At 54.2% G+C, this 20,165-nt stretch overlaps 9 protein-coding genes across 9 annotated transcripts; 5 read left to right on the top strand and 4 right to left on the bottom strand.

Annotated features, from left to right (window-relative positions):
- Window positions 1-472: 472 nt before the first annotated feature.
- UMAG_01194 (uncharacterized protein) lies at window positions 473-2,263 on the top strand (the record flags this gene model as incomplete). Its single annotated transcript, XM_011388831.1, has 1 exon — window positions 473-2,263. One exon carries the CDS (start codon window positions 473-475, stop codon window positions 2,261-2,263), a length of 1,791 nt encoding a protein of 596 aa, XP_011387133.1.
- Window positions 2,264-2,584: 321 nt separating this feature from the next.
- UMAG_11303 (uncharacterized protein) lies at window positions 2,585-3,787 on the bottom strand (the record flags this gene model as incomplete). The annotated part of the gene is made up of 1 exon (XM_011389109.1): window positions 2,585-3,787. One exon carries the CDS (start codon window positions 3,785-3,787, stop codon window positions 2,585-2,587), a length of 1,203 nt encoding a protein of 400 aa, XP_011387411.1.
- A 1,380-nt stretch (window positions 3,788-5,167) lies between these two features.
- UMAG_01192 (uncharacterized protein) lies at window positions 5,168-7,525 on the top strand (the record flags this gene model as incomplete). Its single annotated transcript, XM_011388830.1, has 1 exon — window positions 5,168-7,525. The coding sequence occupies one exon, from the start codon at window positions 5,168-5,170 to the stop codon at window positions 7,523-7,525; it is 2,358 nt and encodes a 785-aa protein (XP_011387132.1).
- A 110-nt stretch (window positions 7,526-7,635) lies between these two features.
- UMAG_01191 (uncharacterized protein) lies at window positions 7,636-9,528 on the bottom strand (the record flags this gene model as incomplete). The annotated part of the gene is made up of 1 exon (XM_011388829.1): window positions 7,636-9,528. The coding sequence occupies one exon, from the start codon at window positions 9,526-9,528 to the stop codon at window positions 7,636-7,638; it is 1,893 nt and encodes a 630-aa protein (XP_011387131.1).
- Window positions 9,529-10,063: 535 nt separating this feature from the next.
- UMAG_01190 (uncharacterized protein) lies at window positions 10,064-12,232 on the top strand (the record flags this gene model as incomplete). Its single annotated transcript, XM_011388828.1, has 1 exon — window positions 10,064-12,232. One exon carries the CDS (start codon window positions 10,064-10,066, stop codon window positions 12,230-12,232), a length of 2,169 nt encoding a protein of 722 aa, XP_011387130.1.
- A 231-nt stretch (window positions 12,233-12,463) lies between these two features.
- Window positions 12,464-13,572, bottom strand: UMAG_01189 (putative translation elongation factor 1 subunit beta; the record flags this gene model as incomplete). Its single annotated transcript, XM_011388827.1, has 2 exons — window positions 12,464-13,061; window positions 13,493-13,572. The coding sequence occupies 2 exons, from the start codon at window positions 13,570-13,572 to the stop codon at window positions 12,464-12,466; spliced, it is 678 nt and encodes a 225-aa protein (XP_011387129.1).
- Window positions 13,573-14,699: 1,127 nt separating this feature from the next.
- UMAG_11302 (uncharacterized protein) lies at window positions 14,700-16,316 on the top strand (the record flags this gene model as incomplete). The annotated part of the gene is made up of 1 exon (XM_011389108.1): window positions 14,700-16,316. One exon carries the CDS (start codon window positions 14,700-14,702, stop codon window positions 16,314-16,316), a length of 1,617 nt encoding a protein of 538 aa, XP_011387410.1.
- A 1,248-nt stretch (window positions 16,317-17,564) lies between these two features.
- Window positions 17,565-18,272, top strand: UMAG_01187 (uncharacterized protein; the record flags this gene model as incomplete). The annotated part of the gene is made up of 1 exon (XM_011388826.1): window positions 17,565-18,272. One exon carries the CDS (start codon window positions 17,565-17,567, stop codon window positions 18,270-18,272), a length of 708 nt encoding a protein of 235 aa, XP_011387128.1.
- A 257-nt stretch (window positions 18,273-18,529) lies between these two features.
- UMAG_01186 (uncharacterized protein) lies at window positions 18,530-19,846 on the bottom strand (the record flags this gene model as incomplete). Its single annotated transcript, XM_011388825.1, has 1 exon — window positions 18,530-19,846. One exon carries the CDS (start codon window positions 19,844-19,846, stop codon window positions 18,530-18,532), a length of 1,317 nt encoding a protein of 438 aa, XP_011387127.1.
- Window positions 19,847-20,165: the final 319 nt, after the last annotated feature.

Genomic DNA, 20,165 nt, shown 5'->3' with positions numbered 1-20,165 from the left:
GTGTGAAATGCAATTAGGACCCTGTTTTAGCTCAGACAAGACGAACCAGCGACGTGAATAGGGCCGCGCAATAAAGCAGTACCAACGCCCCGCCAGCGCAGTCTGTGGCAGGCGAGTTCCGTGCTCACGCAGCACAACTGTGAAAGGGCCGATAAGCCGGCGCCGCCCTCCACACTCGTGACTGCGAGTCTCTAAGCCAGTGCTGCTCTAGTCTTGCTATCAGACTCAGCACAGAGTCACACAATACAGTAGTCACGAGTGTCACACCCCAATCAAGCGCGCTCGCGCTCGCCTTGCTTGTCAACGACTCACCGACAACTTCATTGCCTCGATTGCGTTCAAGCTCAAAGCATCTCCAGCAAGCCTTCAGCGTCGTGCCTTTTCTTTTCCTTCTATCTCACACTCGCATCGATAAAGGCTAGCAGACGCCAAGGTCAACTTCCATTTGGTACACTGCCCTACGTCTTCCGAGATGCTCTCCAGAACGGCGCGCCTCAGGGGGCTCAAGCAGACTGGTGCTTTTGCATTCACTTCAGTTCGATGCTATGCTGTTCCCGTGAATCCTTCCAGCTCGGTCGATGCTCTCCTTGGCACTTCGGTGCCCCCACCACCAAGAGAAGGACAACAAGTGGGAGCAGCGCCTGGCACACACAGCACGCCTTCCCGCTTTGGCAGAAAAACCCCCAACGATATCGCGGACATTCTTCGTGGCAACCACAAGCGAGACCCCACAAGTGGTCGATCCAGCGGCGGCAGCAGCAGCAGCACTGCGAACGCCAGCCATGCCGAACTTCAACGGATCAAAGGGACCGCTATCGGCGCCGAGCGTAAGGGCATCCCCATCCCCTCACGGGACGAGATGCTCGAAGAAATGTTTAAGCGGCCCATGCGCGAGCTCGAAGATCGACGCGCCATTGTCGATCGTGAGCACCCTCATCCCATCGATGCGCTGTATGGGCGCAACGAGCTGGATGAACGTGTTCTGGCGGCTGCCCGTGCGCTCCATGCCGCTTCTTCCAACCCAAGCCCACGAGCTGCAGGAGCTTCCGACACGTTCAAGGCAGCGACGATCCCTGATTTGCTGGACCGCTTCGAGTCGAGGGCTGGTTATCAGCTGTCAATCGAGCTACCCTATGAACCTACGCCGTCCGAGGAGCGCAGAGTGCCGCTCACCTCAGCACACAGCTCGGAAGCCGAGCTGCAAGAGGCAAATGATGATGGTGTCTTGCTGCTTGCATACGTGTCCAATTTGACGGGCGCGAGAGGCACGGAGCGTATCAGTGTCTGTTCCGCATTTGCCGTGGAGGGGGGAGACAAGATTTCGGAAGAGGACGGAGACGGAAAAGGTGCTCTGATCGTAACATGTGCGCACACATTGCGGGCTTCGGCGCCGTCCAAGCATACGTCTGATTCCAAAACGTTTACTTCTGACTCGGACCCGAGCTCTGCGAATGACAGTATTGCTGTAGCCATCACCCGAACAGGCGCCATCTATCCAGTGCGCAACCTTATCAGCAGCCTCGCCGCCTCAGACGTCATTCTCCTTCAACTCGGGACCACGCCTCTGTCGCTCAACGGCACCTCGGCGACTCCTCAGCCAGTCAGGACCCTTCCGGTGTCACCTTATCCGGCACATGTCAACACCGAATTATCGGTCTCTTCCTTCTGGGGCTGGGAGGACGACTCTGGCGCCATATTGCCAGCGTATTCGTACGATCCCGAACAACAGAATCTGGCCGTTTCCACCAGTGCGTCTCCAAAGGGAAGGGAGAAGGAACGTGTCAAGTTGGAGCGCGATGACGCGGGTCGAAGCCGATGGGGCCGCGCCAGACTGGTCGAGTACAAGGATCCCTGCGGAGCAAGTGCGATGGTAGGCACATACGACGAGCTGGCGCAGCTGGATTACAAGCTTTTGGTTTCTTCGCCGGCCAATCCGCCTGCACTGCAGGGTGACTATGCATTGCGCCTTTCAAGCACAGTTTCAGAAGCGACCCGTCCCGTTGTAGCTTTTGGATCGACTACCTCAACATCGACGTCGAAAGCGCGAACTGAGGTGATACAGAGCCAGACGCGCAAGCCCCTACCCAACTTTCCCCCGCCGGGATCGTCTGGTGGGCCCGTGGTGGACGTAGAGACAGGCAGCGTAGTGGGCATTGTCAGGGGACACAAGATGAGCGCACTAGAGGGGCGTAGAGGTGATGCTGTGCCTGCCGAGAAGGTTTTCGAGTTCTTTGCGCTTCCTGGACTGGGCAGGAAGAATTGATGTGTGTGAAGCTTTCAACTTTCAGCTTTCGTCTTTCATCCCTCAGCACAACCACGAGAAACACGAGGTAGTCTTGTCCATTCAGTCTATTAAGCTCAGCTGCTGCATTCACACTGCAAACGTGAATGCGGGATGTACAACCGTGAACGCAGACGCTTGTTTCGATCCGGAATTCGAGAGACTGGCCAAGGCCGAGGATGTACAAAAAGAGTACAGAGTACAAGGCACAGGAGGGCGAAGTTCAACAAGGTGAGATGACGAATGCGACGCAGGGCAGAGGCTTGAATTAGCTTGACGTGAAAAGATGAGCATGATTCACGATTAGAGCTTGCAAAAGCTGGTGATGCTCGAAACGCCACCGAGCCAGAGGCCTTGGTTGTCTTGGTCCCACAAGGCGGTAGTAGCGCCGCTCATACCAGATCCATCGTCCTCGAGCAGTTTTTGCACGCTCCACTTTTTGCCATAGAAGGCGTCCTGTCCCGTGTTCTTGCTGATCTTCAATACGGTGCTTGGGCTGTGTTTGTTGTAAGGATCTTTGAATTTGGCGAGGAGTTTGGGGACGTTGGGGAAGCACGCTGCGTAGATGTTGTCTTGTTCGTCGACAGTCAGGTTGTCTGCGGGGTAGCCGGTGTGGATGACGTCGACCAGAGTCAACGAGTTATCGGATTGAAGTTCGAATACGCGGATGTTGGAATCGGCCGAAGCGGGCACGTAGAATCGGTTTGGATGTTTGGACGACCTCACGACTCCGTTCGGATAAGGGTACGGACCGGGAGCAGCGATCTTGCAACCCGAGGTGTCGCAGAAGCCAAGATCGCTTCGAGGTACGAAGAAATCAAGCAATCGACTAGCTCCCGTTTTGACACGATGATCGTTGGTAAACACGAAACTGTCCGGTCCTACCGCAGCAGGACGGTTGGGTGTACGAATAGCATCGCCAACATAGGTACGGATGTGTCGCATTCTCGATTCGCCCAACGTAGCCTCGAACAGCTCAAATGTCGAGTTGGCGCCAACCTTGGATGCGTCCATGACGGTCTTAGAAACCGGATCGATAGGTGGTCGGTGATTGTTCAAAAAGATCCTCAACGTCGGCTTGAGTTCCGACGATTTAGCAGGTACTTCGTACACAGAAATTCCATGCAAGTTGAGCGTTCCACTGAACGAAGTCGGCTTGACTTTGGTGATCCTCTTTGCGATAGGTCCCGTCGCTTTGGTGTCGAGAATAGCAACGTAGTCGTTATTGGGACGGCCAGAGACATCAAGGTTATCAATCGCCGGGGTCCAAGCAAGTCGACCGCGAATGTCGGAACATGCCAGGTAGAGCAAGCCAGACGGACGGTGGAGCCACATGTCTTCGCATGCTTCGAGTTCCGGGATCTTTGTGCAGGTGTGAGAGGTGTAGTTGAATTGACGGCCTAGACCAAATACATCATGAGCTTTGCTACCAGGTCCGGACAAGAACTGGTAGGCCAAAGCCGCAAGGGCGATGGGGATTCCAACATAAGTGAGCAGGCTCGGCATTTTCTTCGTCGATCCATCCAGAGCAAGGGAAAGGACAAGTGAACAAAGATGGTGGACAAGAGTGAACTTTGACACGAAGCGAGAGTCGAGACAAGATCTCTTCTTCAAGGCGGAAGGACACACATTCGCGACTGTGGGCAAGCCGCACGGATCAGTCACAGAGTGACAGACCATGTGGGGCAAATACCCTAACCCCAGGAAAAGAACACCATACCCCTCACAATTTTTCATGTTTGACAGCTCCAGAGTCACGCAAGAATTTCCATTAACTTAGAACGTTGGCGAATAGCCGTGAGTGTGATATGCGACGGACAACGCTTCCGACCCCCTTCTCATTCGATCGGCATATCGAGTAACCGCAATTGCCGGTCGATGCGGAGGCAATCACGATTCCATTTCACCTACTGTATCCAACACGCTTGCAAGTCACAAGTGTGAGTGGTTCCCATTCACCAAACCGCCCCGACTGAACCAAATTCCAGCCAGACTCACGACTGACCAGAGTGACTCAGCCGTCGAGTCTTGTGCAGAAGCTCCGCCCCCCAAGCTCAACTTAGCATCGAGTTTTGGCTTCTGGACCGTGCATGCTAAGTTTGGATTGTAAACAGGAATCTCAGTCACTCACAACTCACGACTCATGATATTCCCGACTTGGTCCTCAGCTTTCCCCGTATATTCAGAAAAGCTGCAGTGACCACAGCTCGTCGCGTGGGGATACTCACGACTGGCACATCGTGCATGGACGTGAGAGAGACATAAGAACACAAACATGCACGATGGAACACCCCCAAAAATGTTACGCCGTATTTTCAATTTGCCAAGTGAAGCGTCAAAATACTACGTTCGCAGACCTTTTATCAGCTCATGCACCATGACGCCTGATGATGATGGGTTGTCAAAAACTTGGCGGTAAAACGATGCCGACGATCTTCAGAGCCAGGATAGAAAGATGAAAGCACACCGAAGTTAAGGGTCTCGAAACCCTGTTCCGCTCTACCTAGCTAGGTTATCTAGAATCACGAATCGTGAATGTTGCTGACGCTCACAGGCCCTCGATGAACATTCCGCCAAGCTTCGCACGTCGGGATCTTTTTCATCTGGGCAAATGCGGCTCGATTACATCGTGGCGTCGGGCTTGCTTGTACCCTTTTCCGTGCTGATTCTTCAGTCAAGTGTCTTCCACCCTTGCTCGCTTACATGGCTGAACCTTTGACTTGTATCGCTGTCATTCTCTCCTGAGCGATAAGCAGATCTAAACGATTCCCATTCTGTTTAGTTCTCCATCTCCACCTTGACCGTCTTTACCATCATCCATACCTTGTTGTTCAGATCACTTGCTATCGAGAGGAGACCCTCGCTTCGCACGTAGCCCACGACAAGATGCCCTCTTCCTCTGATCCCAAAATTGCTCCCGTGCTGGATCCGGATCAGGTGGCCGCAAGCACCGCTGCACCCGCCGTTGCGGCTGCTACGATGCAGCCAACCGACCCGGCAGAGCCTGTCGCAGATGATCCCTCCAGACTCAAATCCAGTCAAGCTCAAAAAGAAGAAGCTGGTCGCTTTGCAGAAAAGAACGACATCTCTCCTGCTGAGGCTGCTCTCGACCACGAAGCGCATCTCCACAAAGTGCCCAAAGCCAAAGTCGCGCCGGAACGGATTACTGAGCTAGCCGGAACGCAACAGGAGGTGCCAGCTCCCGCACCAGGAGACCCCAATCGTGCTATTGAGCCCGAGCTCGACGACTTGGGATGGAGCAGCGAGCCGACCGTGCCTATCCCAGTGCTTCACGGCATGAAGAATGAATCGCTCTGGTTGTTGGTGCGCCGATTCAACAAGCAGACGTACCGCGTCAAAGCAATCCAAGACACCACCAACAAGGACTTTGACATGTACATCAGCAACAAGGAGGAATTCCAACCGGACAAGCTCAAGGCTACCTTTGAACGTGTCTACGTCACCGTCGTAGTCAGCACTGTGGCTTTTGTCCAGCACGTTGCACGTCTTCGTTCTTGGTCCGAGCCAAAAAGAACCGCTGGGTTCATGGTGGCCTACGCTGCTGCTTGGTTCTTTGATCTCCTGGTTCCTTCAACGTTACTTTTGCTCTTGGTGCTTGTTGTGTCACCACGTGCCAGATTGACCCTCTTTCCCTCAGCTCCGCTGTCTGCTATTGATCCCAAGACGGGTCAGGCCAAGGTACCGTTGGCTGGTCACCTCGGTAGCAAAGACAGCTTGACCGGTGCTGCAGAGAGCTTTGAGGGAGAAGCGGTCGAACAGGAAGCGTCCAACTTTGTCGGTGCGCTCGGCTCGGTTGCACTCAGCACTGCTGCGGGAAAGTCGTCCAACCAAGGCGTCGGTTCTTCCACACAGGCCGACAGTGATGGAGAGGATAGTGACTCTAGCGACGAAACTTCGAAATCGACCTCGAAGAAGCCCAAAATGGATGCCGAGGACAGGATCCCGGACCCGACCAATATCGCCGCTCTCTCACAGGCTGCGCAGAGCAAGGCGGCAGGAGAAAAGGCAGGCAACCCGGACAAAGGCGATCACACCAAAAAGCCCATGGAGGAAGCAATCTTTGCCAGCCTTGCACCGTTTATGCACATCCTCAACAACATCTGCGATGACTTTGAGAGATTTGGAAACGCGCTCTCTCCCACGCCTCCTTTTTCACGATGGATGCCACGCGCTCGACTCGCTGGTGCTATTGTGCCTCTGTTGTTGGCTTCGTTCTACGTCAACGAAACGATGATCTACAAGGGCACGACATTCGGTATGGGCTTCGCGCTGTTTGGCCAGCCTCTGATCGACCGGGTCAAATTCCCACAAGTTATCGTTTGGTTGGATCGCAATATTCCGGATTGGAAAAAGTACGTCGAGCTACGCTACTACTTGCTTCGCGGCGTGCCTACGAATGCACAGCTCACAGTGACGCTTCTGAGGATTGGAGAGGCCAACAAGTCTCCGCTTCCACCTCCGCCGCCCGCGGTGGTAGCTCCACCACCTACTGCGCTGCACGGGTCCGACATGGCCGAACACCCAGATCTCCCGCTCGAGTACGCAGAGCAGCTCGCCGATGCGCAAGCTGATGACGTGTCGAGCCGACCTGAGGGAGAAGATGCATCTGCCACCGATCCCAATGCGGGCAAGAAGAGCAACAAAGTACTTGGTATCCTCAAAGGCGTCACCAAAGTCGGCGTCGAAACGGCACTCGGGGTCAACCGCGTTAAAGCAACCACGATCCAATCCATGCACGCCAAAACCAAGCTCGGCGTAGTTCAGTCGGAAGAAGCGTCGAAAAAATATGCCTCGGACGGTCCCGTGCGCTTCCAAGCGAGGTACAAAGGCAAGAAAGGCCACATCTACATCCTCACCACCGCTGCCACGCCCAATGTCGCTTTCGAACGCAAAGGAAACGCCAGCCCCGTGCACGCTGCTGCTGCTGCTGCTACCAAAGGCAGCTCAGTCACAAGTGCCGCCGAAACGGCGCAGAGGTTGGTGCAGCAAAAGGGAGCTGCTTTCTCCATCGCTATCGATGAGATCAAGGAGATTCACAAGGTTGGTGGACTGGGCTGGAAGGGCAAGCTCGTCGTAGGTTGGGCCTTGGGTGGCGAAGTTGCAGATGGTATTGAGATTGTGGATAAGCAGGATAACGTGTACAAGTTGACCGCGATGGGTAGGAGGGACGAAGTGTTCAACAGACTCATTTCGCTCGGTAAGCAGAAGTGGGAGGCATTTTGAACAACGCTTTTGTATGGTATTGCAGGTTCCTGCCCTACGATCGACGCGAGGGACGCCGTTTTCGCTCTACAATTCTGGCGGTGCAGTTGAACGTCGGATGCTTGCTCTTTTCACAGTCCATTCGTCCCACCAGATCCCCAATCCCAAAGCCATTCGTCCAAATCAAACTTGACCCTCTTGGCCAAGACGGCGACGACGTTATAGCTCACATTGGTCCTGAAATTGATACTCGTACCCAACTTGTCAGGGGCTGAAGTCCTGACCAGCATCCTCCTCGCTACCAGCCCATTGATCTGCGAATACACCGAGAGCGTCTTGCTGCGAAATTCCCACAGGGTGGAACGATCAACTTGGCATTCGTCGTAATCCGGGATGAGAGACGAGTAGACCATCGACGTTTCCGGTGCAGCCTCCGTGATGAGTGCTTGAAAGATGGATAGCAGACGGTCAATTGGGAACGGTTTTGGACCGAGCAATTGTTGTCGATTGAGGTTTTCCGTCTGGCCGTCTTCGTTAGTAACTCGCAATGCACTTTTGGACGGTCGTCCACGAGCAGCACCTTTGCGACCGCGACCCGGTCCGAGTTTTCGTCCACCTTTCAGTGATTTGCCTTTACCAGACGAGAGGCTGAGCAGTGAATCATCGCGTAAAAAGTAGCGCAAGTCGAGTCGTGAAGGATTGTAGGATGCAAGAAACGATGCAATCACCAAGAATGTCGGGATGAGCGCCAGCGATGGTAAGAGCGACACGGTGGCCTGCGAAGAAGCTGAACGCAAACGGTCAAGTGCAGCAGTCTCGCGCTCGAGTTGCTCTTCTTGATCGAATCTGCGTTCTTCGTCGACCATGTTTACGTCGTCGCTTGCTTGTGCGGCTGAGTCGACGGGAGCGTTAGTGGGGACCTTTGCTGTTCCAAGTCGTGCAACGCTAGCTTGAATGCTCTTGATACGCGCCTGTTGCGTCCATTCCCTGGGCCCTAGTTCTCGTGTCTGCAAACGCAGGATGACATCCTTGAACAGATGCGATGCAGCCAACAAAAGCGGCTGCAGCTCGGACGTGGTGCACTCTCTCGTCTGAATCGGAACGACAAAGGAATGCCATACAGCAGCACTCATCGTTCTGAGCTCTTCTATATCCCTAACATTGGAACGCACCGAGTCGTAGAATACGCCGACAAATTGGTGATGGAGCGCGCCCAATGCGTCCTTTGAGACATCTTCGCCCGAGCGTTGCTTTTTCAGCTTGAGCAGTGTAGAGGGCTCGCAAAGTGCAGGCGATGTACGTGCGTGCATCTGAGCAGAATGGACAGACGCCTGGTACGACTTCCAAAGCGAAGGAAAGTCAAGCGCGAGGATGGCGAGCATGTCTGGGCGGGTAAGACGCGGAAAGCGAATGGTGATGGGCTGGTGAGACACGGTGAGTCCACTAGGTGTGCGATACTGGGACCAGGGAAGTGTTGAGATGAACACGGTTGACACGCGACCTGGCTTGCCGACAAGGGCGGCGAGTCGACAGAAAGCGGTCCAGATATGTTCTGGCCAAAGACCACGAATTCGTTCGGCATCCTTGATGACAATGACCACGCAGCCATTGATGGTCTCGAGGATCGTTCCAAGTTTCCATAGAAAGTAGTCGATGGACGGCTCTGGCCTTCGATATTCTCCTCCAGATCCGCCAGCTAAAGCGTTTGTCAAGTGAGCAGGGCCGTTTCGCTGACGTTGCACGGCTTGTTGTTCGAGGGAAGTAAGAATGTTGTGAAAGAGGGTCGCCGGGATGATCGAAGTCAAAGGGGACACGCTACACCAGCTCAGCGGAGTGCTATCGTGATCGACGCCATGCGTCAAGGCGTCGAGAATGTCGGATACGAGACGAGCAGTGGTGTTGGGACTGCATGCGTCATGAAGAAGCAGCGCTGATGGCAGAGGCTGGTCTGGTTGACCTAACAAGGTCTTCAGTGTAACGGCCTGATCGGATCTGCCAACGTAGCTGGAAGCGGTCGCAGCCATTGAGTCGATACCAGTCGCGCCAAGTGATGCTGTTGGAGCGTGGGTCAAATGGTTGGCGCGTGAGTGATTGTGGCAAGTGCGACGACGTGGGTTGCTGCTCTGTTGATATGAGTTGGCAGGCCCCCTGGAAACGCTTGCGACTCGTGACTGCCACAGACGTGTGAAAAGCGTTCAGGATTCACGATTGGACAGCTGAGATGCTAAAGTCGGAGTGACGACTCATGACTGACGCTCGTGACGAACTCAGACTCGTGACTCCACGCTCGAACCTGTTTCGTGATAACTTAGCACGTCCACGCTTGGCTTTGTGGAGGTGTTGTGTTGGTTACTCTTTGCTTTAACCTGAGTAAATTTTTCTTCGAGTTAAGTTATCAGGATTCAAGAGCCACTCGTGACTTTGACCTTGGAACGCCTGCCATCGCTTGCGTCTTCGTCTTCTTCCGACATCACATCACCCGCGCAACGCCGCCTGGGACAAGTTCAAAGATCAAGATGCGAATCGACCGCGTTCCTTCACCAGTTCTTTGACCTCGACATGCTCGATCAAGCCCCGCAGCGAGTGTGGAGGTCGGCACGGCTATCTGCCTCGACGGCGAGCTCTACATTGCACACCTCTGGCAGGACGGCACGTTCCTCTGGTGTACTACTGTCTCCCGCTTATGTCTGCCCTTCATGGCGGCAATTTCGTCCAGCTGTACCGTTTGTCAAAGTTTTGCCTGTCAATCTGCAGATACGCCGCTTTCATCTTGGCCCTCCTTACGATTACGGACCAGGTCCAAGCCAACTTGCAGCTCGCAAAGCTACACCGTTGGACGACATCACCAGATTACGCGAACTCATCAACCGTGTCAATGCAACCAACTCAAAGCTCTCCAAAGAACGCATCCTCTCCGAGTTCTGCGACCTGATACCCCTGCTCGCCTTTCTGTACGACCCCTACACCCGCCTGCATGTCACCTCATCCACTGTGCACAACTACCTCCGTCAAAGGCAAAAAGACCTCGACTGGCAAACCAACCAAGCTCCTCTCGTGACCCGTTCCTCCAACAGCTCGCGAAACAAGACACGAGCAGCTGCACTTCGAGCTAAACAGGAACAAGACGTTCGAGAGCAGACTCCCAGCACCCTTCTCGAGCTTTTCCAGCTGCTAGCATCGCGTCAAATCACCGGCCATGAAGCTATGGCGGTCATCTTCAACTTTCTCAACCAGCACGGCATTATCGAACAGCATCAATACGCCTTGAGTGGCCACGATGATCCGGATTTGTCGACTACGGAGCTCTTTCGTCGCGGTCTTCTCCGGCCTACATCGCTCGAGATATTTTATCGATGTTTGGATCGAAACCTCAAGGCTGGTTTCAGAGAGCGCATCTTGCATCAGGCATTTGCCTCAAACTCCTCTCTCGATCCATGGTCGACAGGAAAGGTCTTGGAGCGACATCAACAAAACACCTTGGATTCGCCAATCTCATTTCGTGGGTCGTTCGAAGTGGCATTGGGCAAAACAATAACGAGGCAAGACCTCCCTTCGCTTTTCACGAACGAGGCTGCTCCGCGATGGTACGCCAGTCGAAAGCTCGATGGTGTTCGCTGCCTTTTTATTGTGCATTTTCGAGCGGAGCAAGCGGAAGGCGATGCTCGAGCAATGTGGAAGATCGCTTCCATCCAGGCTCTCTCGCGGAACGGCAGGCCTTTTTCCACATTGGCTGTCTTGGAGAAAGAGCTGGCAAAGAAATTGACAGTCTATCCTGGCTTGCCGGATCTACTTGGCTCAGCAAGCGCCTTGCGCGACTGTGACGATCCCAAAAACGAGATGCGTCGGACTGCGACGCTTGTTCTTGACGGCGAAGTCTGCATTCTTCAGCCTCCGGAGCGAGCATCGAAACTTGCCGCTAAGCAGCTAGATGCGGCCTGCACTGAGTCGAGCCAAGACGAAACAGAGCAGACAGTCGTCGAAGACTTTGCGGCCGTTGTCGGCCTGATCAAACGCAAGAACTTTACCATACGCGAACCTGCATTCTTCCCGTTTGACCTTGTCACCCTGGACGAATTCACCAATTGGCGATCGGCAGAAGCACACGCAGCTGCGAACCGCACCTTTTCCAAACGGCTAGAATCGCTCGAATCGCTCGTCTCGTTCTTCGAATCGGATGCACGAGAGCAAAAGAGGCAAAGCCTCGTACGCAAGCTTTCGCAGACCGTCGTTTCGACAACAGCTTGTGTCGAAGAGATGCTTGCCACTGCCAGTCAGCGCGGTTGGGAAGGCCTCGTCTTACGTCAAGATGCGCCATACGAAGGTAAACGTACGTCGGCCATTCGCAAGTTCAAGGAGTGGAAAGACGCAGAGTACACAGTGCAGGCCATTACCGTCACTACCATGCGCTTACCAATCGGTGGCAGATTCCAAGAGCACAAAGCGATGGCAAGCATTCAGATCGAACATAAAGGAACGCGCGTCTCGGTTGGCTCCGGATTTACACCGGATCAGCGTGTCGAGTTTGCCAACGATCCCGACAAGATCGTCGGCAAGATAGTGACGGTGGAGTACTTTGATGAGTCCAAGACAACTGTAGGCACTTCTGGTAGTGCAGAGCCGCTACAATCAGAGGATGGACAAGGAGAGAAAGCAGATTCTCGAAAGCAAGTGTACAGCCTACGCTTTCCCCGGCTCAAACAAATTTGGGGTCTAGAAAGGGATCTGTGATGCTAGCAGGCAACCCTGCACATCATTCGATCCTTGGCAACACGATCACATTCCTCAGGCCTCGACACAGACGAATACGATCACTAGATTATGAGCAATGAGAGAGGCAATCTGCATTCCTGCAAAGAGACGAGCAGCTCGTCTCACAAAAAGGAAAGCGCGTATTGAAAACCCGGTATACATCTGAACCAAATCCTGTCATGTTGAAGTAGTACGCGAGCAGAAACGAATTTAGATCTTGGCCATGGCGGCGACATCGGTGGACTGGACGTAGTCCTCGCACTCGTCGGCGATGCGCTCCTGGAGCTCATCGAGCGAAACCTTGGCGTCCTCGACAACGAGCGAGCACTGGAGCTTGCTAACACCGTAGCCGATGGCGACGAGCTTGGAGGAACCCCAAACGAGACCGTCCATCTCGATAGCACGGACCGAAGCCTCGAGCTCCTTCATGTCGGTCTCATCATCCCAGGGCTTGATGTCGAGCGTGACGAGCGACTTGGCAGCGGGGCCGGGACCCTTGGCAGCCTTCTTCTTGTTGTACTCGGCGACACGCTCGGCCTTGATACGCTCAGCCTCCTCGTCGACCTCGTCGTCGGAACCGAAAAGGTCAACATCGTCGTCGTCGTCACCACCGGCAGCCGCAGCGGGGGCGGCGAAGGTGGACGAGAGCAACGATGCGGCCTTTGCCTTGTCACCAGTCAAGTCCTTGTGCTCAGCCTCGTACGAGGCGATGTGTTCGTACCAGCGGGCAACGTGCGAGTACTTGTCAGCCTCGGGGGCCTTACCGATAGCCTCGTAAACGGCGACGTCGGCCTGCGAGGCTGAGTGGCTGTCGAGGCACAGAGAGCAAGATCAAGAGAAGGAAAATGGTCAGGAACACTGCACTAGTGCTACAGGCAACATTCTTCGCTTTGCCGAGTCTCTCTAGCAATTCCCATAGGTCCTGTTCAATTAAACCACCGGCATGGAAAACAAAGATCAGATAGCTTGGAAATAGTTGGGTTTCGTCAACGCAGAAAAGGTCGCGGGGTCTTAAGCCGCTGGGCTCAGAAACACGGACCAAAGCAAAAAGTTCATCATGTTGTTTCCAGTACCTAAGGGGGGTTCATCCACCCACTCCTCCAAGTTCAATGCGCAGCCTTGAACGAGCTACGGCTGTCGCCTGGTATTCGTTCTCGCTTCGCCCCCCTTGATAGAGAGTCGATGGACCATTAGGAGCTAGCAGAGACTCGATAGGCGATGGTTGGAGGACAAGCTTACCCGTCAACGTAGGACTTGTCGGCAAGGAAGCCGTCGAGCTTGGCGAGGTTGGCAGCGGAAGAGAAGTCGGGAAGAGACATTTTGGGTGATGATCTGTGATATGGTGGATCAAGACGACGAAAAGAAGATCACAAAAACGAGGTTGATACTATTGCGGCTTGGCCACACTCAACTGTGGCAATACGCTGGCAGTACGCAGGCCAACACTCACCTTGAGAAGAAAAATGCGCCCAGCCATGAAGAAAAGCGAGCAAGAGAGAAAAAAATTAAATTTGCAGAAAGGCACGGAAAAAGTCACGAGTGAGCCTGCGCTGTGATGTTGATATCCTTTCCTTAGGCTGCGCTTAAGTCGTGAGTGTGTGGCGGTCTGTGCTGCTTTCTGTATTCTTCATGATTGTGCTGAAGAGGATGCTCCGCATTTTTTTGAATGGGTTCGAAAAGCGAAAAACTCAATTGAATTTCCACTGTCTGAACTACGCGCGCTGCGCAAGCCAATGGCAATCATTTTTAAAGCGCGATGCCATTTCGATGCCAAAGTAAGGCGAGCAAGCAAGGGCCCGATCACAGACACTTGAGGCACGTGCGAGAATTTGAGCACCAACACGCAGACAGAAGCACAAAGCAAGAAACACGAAAACACTTGAAATATGTTCAGTTCATCTGATCTGACACACTTGCTTTCATAAAATATCCGAATTCCGGCGCGGTGACGCGGAGAAGCGAACGATGAACAAGGGTCGTTCCTCTTGGCTCGGTCTGCTTCGTGCTTGGATACAGCAACTGTGAGCAAGCAAACGGGCAGGAGCAACCGTCAAAATCCCGGCATGCAGCAACGCAAAAGAAGAACAAGCTAATCACTTGAGGCGAAGGAGCCTCGTCTTTGTCACCAGCGTCACCCGAACCGGCCTCACTCCGTGGCACACTCCGTGCTCCTCCACCATCATCTGATGCGCCACCTTCGACCAGCAGCAACGTGCCACTCCGGTAGTTTTCTCCACGTGACGCTTACTTCTTTCTCCTGGTCGCTCGGCCGCTGCCCCGCTATCAGTTCCGGCTTGCTTCACAGCGAGGACCATCCTCAGGGACGCATCGCTTGACACTACTGGTGCTAATCTCGCCTCATCACACGACACCATCGCTGCGCGCGCCTTCCGCTCCACCAAGTCTCACGCCGATAGCTTCGCGACAAAGACGTCACATACTCACCATGAAGCAGCAGTCTATGGCTATCTCGGCTACGGCGGGCCCTTCACGCGTTCAGCCATCCACCACACGGCTCAAGACTGGTGGCAAGAATGCCGGAATCGGCGGCCTTCCAGGTGGCGTCGTCGGTCCAGAAGCTGCTGGTCTCGATCCATCCGGCCCAGAGCACTTTTTCGTCACGCTCGCCGCCTACGCCGATGCGCTCGACGCTCTCCCGCTCGATCTCACACGCAGTTTCTCCGACCTGCGCGAACTGGATGCTGTTCTTGGCTCACACCTCAACAGCCTCACCGCGCGTCTGAATCATCTCACTGCACTCATCGAGGATCCTGACATCGACCAGGGTCAGCGTCTGCTCGCGCTCAAAGAGGTGGCCGAGGAAGCGCGAGCCTACAAGATGGGCGGCGAGGACAAGATCCGTGTGGCGCTCAACACGGCAGAAACCATCATCAGCCACACGGACTACATCGATGCGTTGGATGCCCAGCTCGATCGCTTTGGCGAGATCTCGACACTCCTCAACCCCACCAAACATCTCAAGCTCGATCAGTACTATGTGCCAGGCCAGCTCAAGGATCGCAAGCTCATCTCTTCTCTCGAAACTTCTACCAGCTCTGCAGGAGGTGCTGCCGATGCCAACGGCGTCAGTGGCTCCAAGAAGAAAAAGGTGGCTGCGCACGTCGCCGCGGTGAGCGCTGCTGGCGGCAAGAGCCACAAATCAGCCGACGCGGCTTCGGCGATGGGATCCGCCGCAGTTCCCGCCGGATCCTCAAACAGCAAGAAGCGTAAGGCAATCTCTGGCGCTGCTATCGGCGGATCATCGTCAGGCGGCAGTGCAAAGGTGGCAAAGACTTCTGGCGCAGGCAAGGGAGACGAGGACGTCAAATCGGCCGCCAACGGATCCAGCTCGCACAAGAAGAAGACTGACAGCAGCTCGCACTGTACTGGCGCAAGCGGATCCAAAGCCAGTCAGTCGAACAGCAATACGCGTCTTCCACGGGCAGCGCATGCACACATTGGATACATCGAAGACGACGAGGACGGGCCGAGCGGACGCAAGGATGCTACGTCAAGACGAGCTGCAGGCGATAACGACGAATCCTCCTCACGCAATCGCAACAGCCGTGCCATACGCGCCTCTGCTGCAGCTCAACGCAGCGACGACGAGGACGAAGATGTGGATGACGGCGATGTGGAAGAAGAGGAGGAAACGCACACTCGTTCCAACGCCAAAAGTCGTGGTCGTGCTGGTGGGCGTGCAGGAGCGTCGAATTCGCGCGCTCGTGGTGCCGCAGTTGCCACGGCTGCTTCTCCTCATACCGGTTCGACATCTGCAAGCCGCGCTGATAGTCCGGCATCCAACACAGGAGGTGGAGGCGACGATGCAGACGAAGCTCGCTACTGCTTCTGCAACAATGTGTCGTACGGAGACATGATCGGTTGCGACGACGACGATTGCGAGAGGGAGTGGTTCCATCTCGGTTGTGTCGGTTTGACCAAGCCACCACAGGGCACTTGGTACTGCGAAGCGTGTCTGGAGCGCAGAGCGGCTAATGGCCGGGGCAGCAAGGCGAAGAAGGCAAAGAGTGCAGGTGGAAGCAAGAGCAAAGTTCGTCGCTGATTTGTGATTCACGATTCTTGCTTCCTTTCCCGCGATTGTGGAGTGTCTCTTGCTGTATATCATCTCACTGTCCAATATGCCAGCTAGTCATCAGGTTTGTCTCTGATTCACAAATGCATTCACGATTCACGATTTGGGTTTTGTGATTCACGATTCACGATTCTGCCACGCTCACGGCTCTTGGTGGGCATTGTTACAGCGACTTTTCTTCCACATGTCATACAGATCCGTGACCGGCGCAGATTCACGATTCGCTCCAAAGCTCGGTGCGGTAAGTTGAATGAGGACTGCGGGAGTGAGTGCTAATCGGGAGATACGTGTGTGAGCACCGATCTGAGCAGATTTGGTTTGCAGAAGCGGAGTCGTGAGTCGTGCGGTCGTGAGTGGAGTCACGAGTGCGTGGGCGAAAGAAGCACACGGCGAATATTCGGGGGATTTCTGTGGCCAGATGGCGTCACTGAGCGGCCAAGAGCAATCCCAACCAAATCACGAATCGAAATCAATACGCCGAAGAATCACGGAAACTAATTCGTGATTCGCGATTGTGAATCTCAGTGCTGTGGTGTTCTTTTGTTCTCAGAGATGCAAGGAGCCGCTGGTTCTGGTTCACTGGCGGGAGTCAAGAGTGCCGAATCACAAACAGGCCTGCGCAAGTCATGAGTGCAGGGAATCTGGATTCGAGACTCTTACAAGCGAGAACAAGCACGAAGCATGAAGGATCACGGATCATCGTGTCTAGGCTGGATTTGTGACTTGTGCTGGCCCATGCAATAAAGTCAAAAACAAGTTTCGCTCGATTCGGGAATTAAGAATCACGATTCACGATTGTTCGACAGGAGTTTGCCGAGTGGCTGAGCAAAATTTCGCCTGTCAAATAGGCTCTGCGCTTAGGTTCGACGTGGAACAGCAAAGAGACGACCAAGCGGAACACGATAGCATGATGCAGAGGCGTCCGAGATCATGTGAGCGAGGAATCGAAACGACCTGACGCGCATGTTGATTCGTTGTTGCTGGGGCGATAGCGCTCACTCTGGTTGGTACATGGTGTCCCGACACGAGACCTTCTGTAGCGGTAGCGGGACTAGTAACTTAGAAGGCTGTCCCGTTTGCTGTCACCGATGTTGTCCGATCCAGAATGTGTTGGGCCTCATTCTGTCACTTATGACAATATATAGCGCGCTACCTCTTCTTCGTAACCGCCTTGCTGCCCCCTTCCATCACGATCTACCCACTCTCTTGTCCTTCAGCATGACTTCGCCAGTTGCATCGCCGCCTTCCTCTGTGCCCTCGTCTCCACGACGATCGCTCTTCCACATTCCGGGACTCTCCAAGAAGAACTACACGCCTTCGTCCTCCGACGGAGCGACCACGCCTGGTGGACACGTCACCAACATTGCGCAGACGCCCATTCTGGAATCGTCGAACCCTCTTGAAAAATCTTCGGTGCCCGCTGAAGCTCGCGAGCAGCAGATCGTAGGAGTTCCAGGCGCCAAGCTTGAATCGGACACGGCCAAGATCCTGATCGCACTCGACGGAACCGAAGCGGGAGACAAAGCGTTCAAGTACCTGCTCGAGAACAAGCTGCTGAAAACCGACAGCCATGTTTTCCTGTGCACGGTGCTGCCAGCCAACGTGATTTCGACTCCCTGGGTTGCAGGCCCACTCACCATCGATACGGAACGCCACAACGAGCTGTTGAAGACGATTCGCGCTCAGGCAATCGAGAAATTGGAACCATACAAAGCTCAGCTCAAACAGAAAGGCTTCAACGTCACCATCCACGTCCTCCATGGTGATGCTAGGGCAAGCTTGTTGAGAGTCGCAAACTACCACCATGTCGATCTTGTCCTCGTCGGAAAGAGAGAGAGGAATTGGAAGAAGGGTCTCACCACTGCCGGTACCGTTTCGAGCTATTTGGTCTCCCACTCCAACGCTCCTGTTCTCGTTATCAAATAGAACACCCCTTTCGGCGTCTTATTCCCCCCATCTTCGCTTTTCTCAGTTCTCAGTGATGGAAATTCTTGTGTTCACATCCTTCATTGTAGCCTGCAGCCTGCTACAACAAGCGCTGAATCTGTCTTGTCGAGTTGGGACACAACGTGAAAGAAAAAGCAATCGTCACAGAACGCAAGAGTCCATATTTCGCATTTGGCACGCTGATTGGCAGATTCAACAAAGTTGCTTACATGCGAACATGACTCGGCCATTCCCAATCAAGGCTCGCGTCCGATCTGCAACCACCTTGTATCAGGAATGATGTTGCCCTTACTGTTCGCCTTGACGGCGAGAGCACCTCGGCCCCAGCCCGTACCGGTGACCCTAGCATCCCATGGCAAATTCTCCGGATACAAACCCTGCAAGCCCGAATTCGGGGCAGGGCACCAATTGAGCAAATCAGCAATCTCAGGTGCCGAGCTCATGTACGGATGAAATCGTCGCGTAGGATTTCTCTCAATGCGCTTCTCCTTCAACCTACCATGACAGCCGTACATATCCTTGTCGTACAGATTGTACGCCTTGAGCTTTTCACCTCTGCGCTGAGCAATGTTCTCGCTGTCCGTGAGCCCTTCGTCATCGATGCCGACGTACTGGAAGGTTCTTTCGCCATTGTGCAGGAAACCTCGCGTGTTCCAGCGCACCGCTTTGGCGTGCAGGTCTTCGAAGCGCGCCTTCTTGAAGGCGTAGCCGACAACCGTGATACGTCCTGGATAATGACCTGTGTATTCGCGAAAACGGGCGATGGAGAAGAGCAGATTCTCAAAACTGTCGAGAGCATAGTTCTCCGTGGTCATGCGAGCGTCTTGCAAACCTTTTCGAGTCGCCACTGCTGCATTGGCGTGAGCGAGAGAGCCAATGAAGGAAGACGCGGAGGACGAAGACGAAGAAGGAGAAGAAGAAGAAGAAGAGGATGGCAAGGTCAGGTTGACCAGGCTGCCTGCAATCATCGGCACTTCCAGATTGGCCGACATGGCGAGCGAGTAGTACGACTCTGCTTCGGTCTGAAGCGAATTAGGACGGGTTTGACCACCAGAGAATACGAGAAGCGCATTGGGATCCTCAACAGTGAGCTGCATTCCCTTTTCAATGTGCTTGTAGAAGGTTTTTACGCTTCCGCCCTTCTGATATTCTTCGAGAACCCAATTCTCGTCGTTGTCCTTTCCCTTGACATCACAACCCGCCCAGATGGCGTGTCCAGTGACGATGACGAGATGGTTAAGATGGTTAGTGCCCGTGCGAGGTGGCGGTACACTGGCGCTGAGCAATTCAGGAGTGCGGCCATTGAACTCGATGTAGCCTTGCGGTATCGAAGGCGGATTGCGGTGAAAGAGCATAAAGCGAAGATTCAAGAGCGCTGAGAAGCCAGCAAAGCCGAGAAGTAGAAGGATGCCGAGATTAGTGACTCTGGATCTCGCCGACAGGCGATCGTGAAGCGAAACACCTCCAGCTTGTCCTGAGCCACCGTTGAGAGCGAGTGAGATGCCCGACTTGCGTGCCCCTGACAGGAGCGATCCGGAAGCTTTTGGCACCATGATCAGATCGTCTACGTATCGCAGCAGCAGAAGCGGTGTGTATGCGGTAAGATATGCCCGTCCGTCAACTCCCGAGCGCCAGTTGTGGTAATAAGCGTTTCCACGTCGAGGCGACGAGGAGGAAGGTGTCAAGTAAGCCTTGAAGTGCGTGGTTCGGATTGCCTGTTTAAAATGATTGTATTGATGCTGTGCTAATCGCCGTCTGAAGGAGCGAAAGGATGGAATCGTGAATGATCGTGTTGTTTGCGAGAGCGATCATGGGGTCGATGGTCGTGAGTGTTAGGTGTTGGGTTGTGGTGGAATTCTGAATTCACGAGAA

Source organism: Mycosarcoma maydis, chromosome 2, assembly GCF_000328475.2.
Source record: "Mycosarcoma maydis chromosome 2, whole genome shotgun sequence".
NCBI classification, from domain to species: Eukaryota; Fungi; Basidiomycota; class Ustilaginomycetes; order Ustilaginales; genus Mycosarcoma; species Mycosarcoma maydis.
Note: the sequence above shows the minus strand (reverse complement) of the source record. Positions and strands in the feature narration are given on the sequence as shown.